Source organism: Callorhinus ursinus, unplaced genomic scaffold (assembly GCF_003265705.2).
Source record: "Callorhinus ursinus isolate GAN/ISIS: 27379988/994484 unplaced genomic scaffold, GSC_fseal_2.0 scaffold13, whole genome shotgun sequence".
In the NCBI taxonomy this organism is placed as follows: domain Eukaryota; kingdom Metazoa; phylum Chordata; class Mammalia; order Carnivora; family Otariidae; genus Callorhinus; species Callorhinus ursinus.
In genome coordinates this window covers 4,625,463-4,632,511 of record NW_027397075.1, presented here as the reverse complement: position 1 = coordinate 4,632,511, position 7,049 = coordinate 4,625,463, and the positions used below count along the sequence as shown (strand labels likewise).

At 44.1% G+C, this 7,049-nt stretch overlaps 1 protein-coding gene across 1 annotated transcript; it reads left to right on the top strand.

The window, feature by feature from the left end:
* Nucleotides 1-315: 315 nt before the first annotated feature.
* Nucleotides 316-731, top strand: LOC112811473 (short transmembrane mitochondrial protein 1). The gene has a single exon (XM_025855567.2). The coding sequence runs from the start codon at nt 325-327 to the stop codon at nt 466-468; it is 144 nt and encodes a 47-aa protein (XP_025711352.1). The 5' UTR covers nt 316-324; the 3' UTR covers nt 469-731.
* Nucleotides 732-7,049: the final 6,318 nt, after the last annotated feature.

Sequence of the window (7,049 nt, the reverse complement as noted above, 5' to 3'; positions counted from 1 at the left end):
TGGGGTGCGGGGGGGCGGGGGGGAGGTTTCAAATACTGCAGTCTGAAGATTCTCAGATCAAAGGACCTGACCGACATCTAGGAGATTAAAGGCCATCTGATCCACAGATAAAGCACTCACCTCCTAGGTGAGAGATTTATAAAAACAATGATGTCTCCTTTTTTCTTTTTTTTTTTTGGTATGGCTATGTCTCCATTTTTTTGGTATGGCTACATCATGTATTCCTTCTTTTTTTCACGTTTCAATAACGATTTAGTGAACCCCCACCGTGTGCTGTGTTGGGTTGGGTGTTAAGAAATGCAATGGTGGCTCCTCGCCGACGCCATGCTCCAGTTCCTGCTTGGATTTACTTTTGGCAACGTGGTTGGAATGTATCTGGCTCAGAACTATGACATACCAAACCTGGCTAAAAAACTAGAAGAAATTAAAAAGGACTTGGATGCCAAGAAGAAACCCCCTAGTTCATGAGGCGGACTCCAGCACTGCCTTCTGGATATACGGATTCTGCTGTTCTTGAGGGCCTCCTTACCATTTGAACCAAAAGCTTTTGTTTTGAATTCCAGCCTCAACAATTTTCCTGTTAGATCCTACGTCGCTTGAGAGCATAGATGGGGCCACAAGTTAAGAACCACCCTTTTCCAACTTCCTCACCTCATCCCTTCCTCCTTCCAGCCACTTGAGACGGCCTAAGACTGGAATTATGGTGCTAGATTAGTAAATGTGACCTTTAATTTGTAGTCTCTCCTTTATTCTTGGAATTTCTACTCTTTTCTAAAGAAAAATTGATGAGTTTTATATTGCCGATCAGACATAAATAATGCTGATTACACGGCTTAGCGATTATAATGGGTGTTTTAAACATTTGGTACTAAATTATGTTGTTTTAAAGTCATTAAAATTAAAGCCCAGAAGCCAGTTACTCCGGAAAAAAAAAAAAAAAAAGAAATGCAATGGTGGATGAGTTTAGCCCTTTCACTCAAAGAACTTATAGGTTTGGGATTTGCATGGGGCAGTAAACAGGCAATTACAAAAAAAGAGAGAGAGAGAGATGTGTTATGACTGAACGATTTGAAAACACACCGGCAGGACACCGAACCAAGTCTTGGGGAGTATAGTAGAGACTGTTAAATCTCTGCAAACATTCCATTTCGCCCCGCCTGCATTTCCCAGCTTCCTCTGCAGTAAGGAAAGGGTCACGTGTCTAGTTCTGACCAATGGACTGTGAACGGGAATAACACTCACTTCTGGGTTGAGGCCATCAGGAGGATGTTTGCCTCCCTTCGCTGCCCCAGGGCTTGGAGACCAGTGTTCCAGTTGCACAGGCTGCAAGGCAAAAGATCGAATATCAGGTAGACAGAGACGTACCTGCAAGAGGGCCTGGAGCAGGGGCCGGAGCAGGAGTCCGAGCAGGGGTCCGGGCAGGGGCCTGGGCAAGGGGGAACGGCGTCTGCAAGCTTTGGAGGTGGTTGCTTAGAAGTCGAATTTGAATTAAAAGGATCCTTTTTTTAATTTTATTTTTATGATTAATTTACCTTGGAGTTTTAGAAGCTTCCCCATACCCATTACTTCACATTCGATGGCAAAATTTCTGCCTTTTAATTTGAAGCGTCTCCGTTTATTGTTCTCCATGTTCGTTCAGCCTCTAAGGACCAGGAAATAAATCCGAGAGGGTCCAGCCTAGCTGCTGGTTAAACAAACATTCTAATGCAACACTCTGCGAAAGAGGCATAGCCTCAGTGCTCCGTTGGAAGTCTTCACTTTTGTGTGTTGGCACTACTAAATTCCCATTTCTGCAGAATAAGCCTTTTTCTTTACTTTCAATCTTGCTGGAAATGGTCTGCTCTAAACCGCTAAAGCAATATAGGCTGCTTCCACCCATCCACGGCATCCTCCACCACCACCACCACCCAGCTCACCTCCCGTAAGGTATCACGGCATAGCCCTCTACAAAAATCCCACCAGCATTCACCCAAAGGGCTTCCTGCAAAAAGTCATGGATTCTTGGCCCACAAATAATCAGTTTAAGGAGGCAGAGGGTGGAGCTTTAACTTGGGGCCAGTATCAATGGAATTTCCGATTTATTTTTATTTTTATTTTTTTACTCAGAGACCCTTTCCAGAAGAAGCAATTCCAAGCAGTGATAAGTGGAAGGAGAAGGAAGGTCAGTGTACAGCAGGTACGCAGGCAGAAATTCAAGTCCCGATTTTCAAGAAAAAATATTTTCAACCCCAGTTGCCAGAGCAAAGGGATCCTTCTAATCATTTGCTACACCAATAAAAAAGAAAAGTGAAGCAGGGGCTCTGGGCTGCCATTTGGAGCTCAAATAATACACAAGATGAAGCAGCAGAGAAGCTGGGATATTCTGCAGTTCTAAAAGAAGCTGTAGATGAAAAGAACAATTTAGCAGAGTGATATAAGGGAGAGGGCACAAGCATTAGGGTGAGATGGACCTGAGTTCACATAGTGGGTCCCCTCTGACCTCAGTCTCCTCTTCCGTAAAATGGGGTAGCATCACCTATCACGCATTGGTTTTTTGTTTTGTTTTGTTTTCAAGATTTTATTTATTTATTTGTCAGAGGGACAGAGAGAGAGAGTGCAAGCACACAAGCAGGGGGAGCAGAAGGCAGAGGGAGAAGCAGGGTCCCCGCTGAGCAGGGAGGGGGACTCGAGCCCAGGACCCTGGGATCATGACCTGAGCCAAAAGCAGATGCTTAACCAACTGAGCCACCCAACCATCCCACCTATCGTGCATTGTTGTCCTGAGGGGTGAGACAGATAACATGTCAAGATGATGCTGCTGCCAGGCAGGTTCTAGAAGCTGCACCTACATTAGTTCATTTAATTGTCCTGACAATACTGTGAAGCAGGTGCAGTCAATACTCCCATTTTGCAGATGGGAAAGTTTAACGGAGAAGTCCAGGGGCTTGTCAGAGACCACAGGAGTGGGGATGGGATTCAAACACACAGTCTGGCTCCCAAGTTCATGCTATTAGTTGTGTAGTACATAACAGAAGTACTGTAGTATTAAGTCACAGGGAGGTCAGTAGGGAACATTTGTAAAGCCCCACATTAAATGTTGTACAGGCAACTCGTCCAGTGCTCATAATAACCTGGTCACGGGATGATCATTACTCTGTGTGACCGATGAGGAGGAGCGTAAGCAAAGGCACAGGCGTGAAACAGTGCGGGGCAGATACTTGGAGATGGCCTTCTCTTTCCAGCATGGCTTTGGAGTACCTACTAAAGTCCTTGCTGCCAGGACGTTCTAAAAGCTTCAGCCATGAGTGTCCTGGTAAGTAAACTGGTCTGTAGAGAGGAGGAGAGAACTGTGTGAACAACCAAGGGCTTAACCCTACCCCCGACCTTTCCAACCCCAGTTTCCTGGAGGCTCAGCTGTACCTCGTTTTCAGTCTTTGGGCATCGATAAGACGGCCTGTTGTATCCTTCCAATAAAGCACCTCACTTAAATTAATTTGAGTTTCTTTTTCTTTTGTTTTTTAATTTTTTATTGTTATGTTAATCACCATATATTACATCATTAGTTTTTGGTGCAGTGTTCCATGATTCATTGTTTGTTCATAACACCCAGTGCTCCATGCAGAACGTGCCCTCCTCAATACCCATCACCAGGATAACCCACCCCCTCTCCCCTCCCCTCTAGAACCCTCAGTTTGTTTTTCAGAGTCCATCATCTCTCATGGTTCGTCTCCCCCTCTGACATACTCCCCTTTACTTCCTCTCCTGTTATCTTCTTCTTTTTCTTTTTTCTTAAAATATGTTGCGTTATTTGTTTCAGAGGTACAGATCTGTGATTCAACAGTCTTGCACAATTCACAGCGCTCACCATAGCACATACCCTCCCCAATGTCTATCACCCAGCCACCCCATCCTCCCACCCCCAACCACTCCAGTCACACTCAGTTTGTTTCCTGAGATTAAGAATTCCTCATATCAGTGAGGTCATGTGATACATGTCTTTCTCTGATTGACTTATTTCACTCAGCATAACACCCTCCAGTTCCATCCACGTCGTTGCAAATGGCAAGATCTCATTCCTTTTGATGGCTGCATAATATTCCATTGTGTATATATACCACTTCTTCTTTATCCATTCATTTGTCGATGGGCATCTTGGCTCTTTCCACAGTTTGGCTATTGTGGACATTGCTGCTATAAACATTGGGGTACACGTACCCCTTCGGGTCCCTACATTTGTATCTTTGGGGTAAATACCCAGTAGTGCAATTGCTGGATCGAACGGTAGCTCTAATTTCAACTGTTTGAGGAACCTCCATACTGTTTTCCAGAGTGGTTGCACCAGCTTGCATTCCCACCAACAGTGTAGAAGGGTTCCCCTTTCTCCGCATCCCCGCCAACATCTGTTGTTCCCTGACTTGTTAATTTTAGCCATTCTGACGGGTGTGAGGTGGTATCTCATTGAGGAAAACAGGTCTTTAAACACATACAGGCACATGCTCGTTGATAGCAACACTGTTCACAATAGCTGAAAGGTGGATACAGCCCAAATGTCCATTAATGGATGAATGGGAAAAACAAAATGTAGTATTTACATATAACGGAATATTATTTAGACCTAAAAAAATAAAGTCCTGATAGAAGCTGTAATATGGACAAACCTTGAAAACATGCCCAGTGAAAGATGGCAGATACACAAAGTGATAAATTGTATAATTTAATTTTTAGATGAAATATCCAGAACAGGCAAATCCATAGAGACAGAAAGTAGAATGGTGGTTGTCAGGGGCTGAAGGGAGGGGGAATGGGGAGTGTCTGCTAATGAGTACAGGGTTTCCATCTTGAGTGATGGAAATGTTTGGAACTAGGAAGAGGTAGTGGTTGCACAACATTATGACTATAATAAATGACATTGAACTGTTTACCTGTAAGTGGTTAACTTTATGTGATATGAATTTAGCCTTAACACATTTTTTACTTTAAATTTTTTATTGTTATGTTAATCACCATACATTACATCATTAGTTTTTGATGTAGTGTTCCATGATTCATTGTTTGTGCATAACACCCAGTGCTCCACACAGAACGTGCCCTCTTTAATACCCATCACCAGGCTAACCCATCCCCCCACCCACCTCCCCTCTAGAACCCTCAGTTTGTTTTTCAGAGTCCATCGTCTCTCATGGTTCGTCTCCCCCTCCGACTTACTCCCCTTCATTCTTCCCCTCCTGCTATCTTCGTCTTCTTTTTTTTTCTTAACATATATTGCATTATTTGTTTCAGAAGTACAGATCTGTGATTCAACAGTCTTGCACAATTCACAGCGCTCACCATAGCACATACCCTCCCCAGTGTCTATCACCCAGCCACCCCATCCCTCCCGCCCCCCATCACTCCAGCAACCCTCAGTTTGTTTCCTGAGATTAAGAATTCCTCATATCAGTGAGGTCATATGATACATGTCTTCCTCTGATTGACTTATTTCACTCAGCATAACACCCTCCAGTTCCATCCACATCGTTGCAAATTAGCCCTAACACATTTTTTGAAAACTATTGTTTACGCATACTGTACAATCCAACAATTCCACTTTTGGATACATTTTCTTAAAACAAAATAAAGGTAGGGGCGCCTGGGAGGCTCAGATGGTTAAGCGTCTGCCTTCGGCTCAGGTCATGATCCCAGGGTCATGGGATCGAGCCCCACGTCGGGCTCCTGGCTCAGCGAGGAGCCTGCTTCTCCCTCTGCCTCTCTCCCTGCTCATGTTCTCTCTCTCTCTCTGTATCTCTGTGTCTCAAATGAATAAATAAAATCTTTTTTTTAAAAAATGAAAAAATAAAGGTATAAGGGTGCTCATTGAAATACTGTCTATAATAGCAAAATATATGGGAAAGGAAAAATGCTCATCATGGTAGGGGTGGCTAAACATGGTTCAGACACACAATGGTTAAAATCACACACAGTCGACAAAGATAACCAGATCTCTATTATCACATGGAGCAGTCTTGAAAACATATTGAGTGAGAAAAGCAAGTTGCAGAACCATACTCACACAATGGTGTCATTCATAAAATTATTTAAAACCCATTAAAGTGTATGTTGATGTGTTAGCTACAAGTTTTAAAAACCGTCGATCAGGGGACGCCTGGGTGGCTCATTTGGTTAAGCGTCTGCCTTAGGTTCAGGTCATGATCCCAAGGTCCTGGGATCGAGTCCCACGTCGGGCTCCCTGCTCAGCGGGGAGCCTGCTTCTCCCTCTGCCTCTGCCGCTCCCCCTGCTTGTGCTCTCTCGCTCTCTACAAATAAATAAACTGAAAACAAAACAAAACAAAACAAAAAATGTCAGGAGCATTTACACTAACTTCATGGAAATGATTGCCTCTTAGGAGCAAAGAGGGGAATGAGGAAGGCGAGGATGTCCTAGTTGGGGTTCTTCCGAAAACAGAGCCTAAAATAAGGAGTTTCTTGGGGTGGCAATGGCAGGAAGTGGGGAAAGAAAGAGAGGAAGGGAAGAAAAGCCTATAAGGTGTGTGTTAGGCAAAGGGTTACTGCTGTGGGCGCTCAGTCTCATTGGGACCCTCTGGAAAGTCACAAGGGAGTATGCCTCAGAACTGATTCACCAAGGGACGAGGAATCTGAAATTCTTTCCTAATGCCCATCTCTCATTGTTGGAGGGATGACCTCTGGGCATTGCTTCTCTGGGCCCTTTAGGATTGCCCTGTGGGCAGAGAGTAAGCTCTCTTGCCACTAGAGGCAGCTCTCCTCCAGAGAAGCTGAGCGATGCAGGCTTGTGAGGTCCATGCCAGCAGGATGCACAGAAACTGTCCACCGTCGCAGCAAGTGGACTCACACTGGCCACAGGAATGCGGCAGAGGGCATTCATCCATATGCTACAGGGGAATAACTTGATCAGCAATGTAAATATCTAGGGCAAATATGATAAAATATTAGTATTTGTTCATTCCACCCAACAGGCATATGGCTGATGGTTATACATTCGGCTGTTGTTTCACTTTTTTCTATATTTTGTCAACTTTTATCTTTTTTTCTACATTTTTCTTTAAATTGTACCA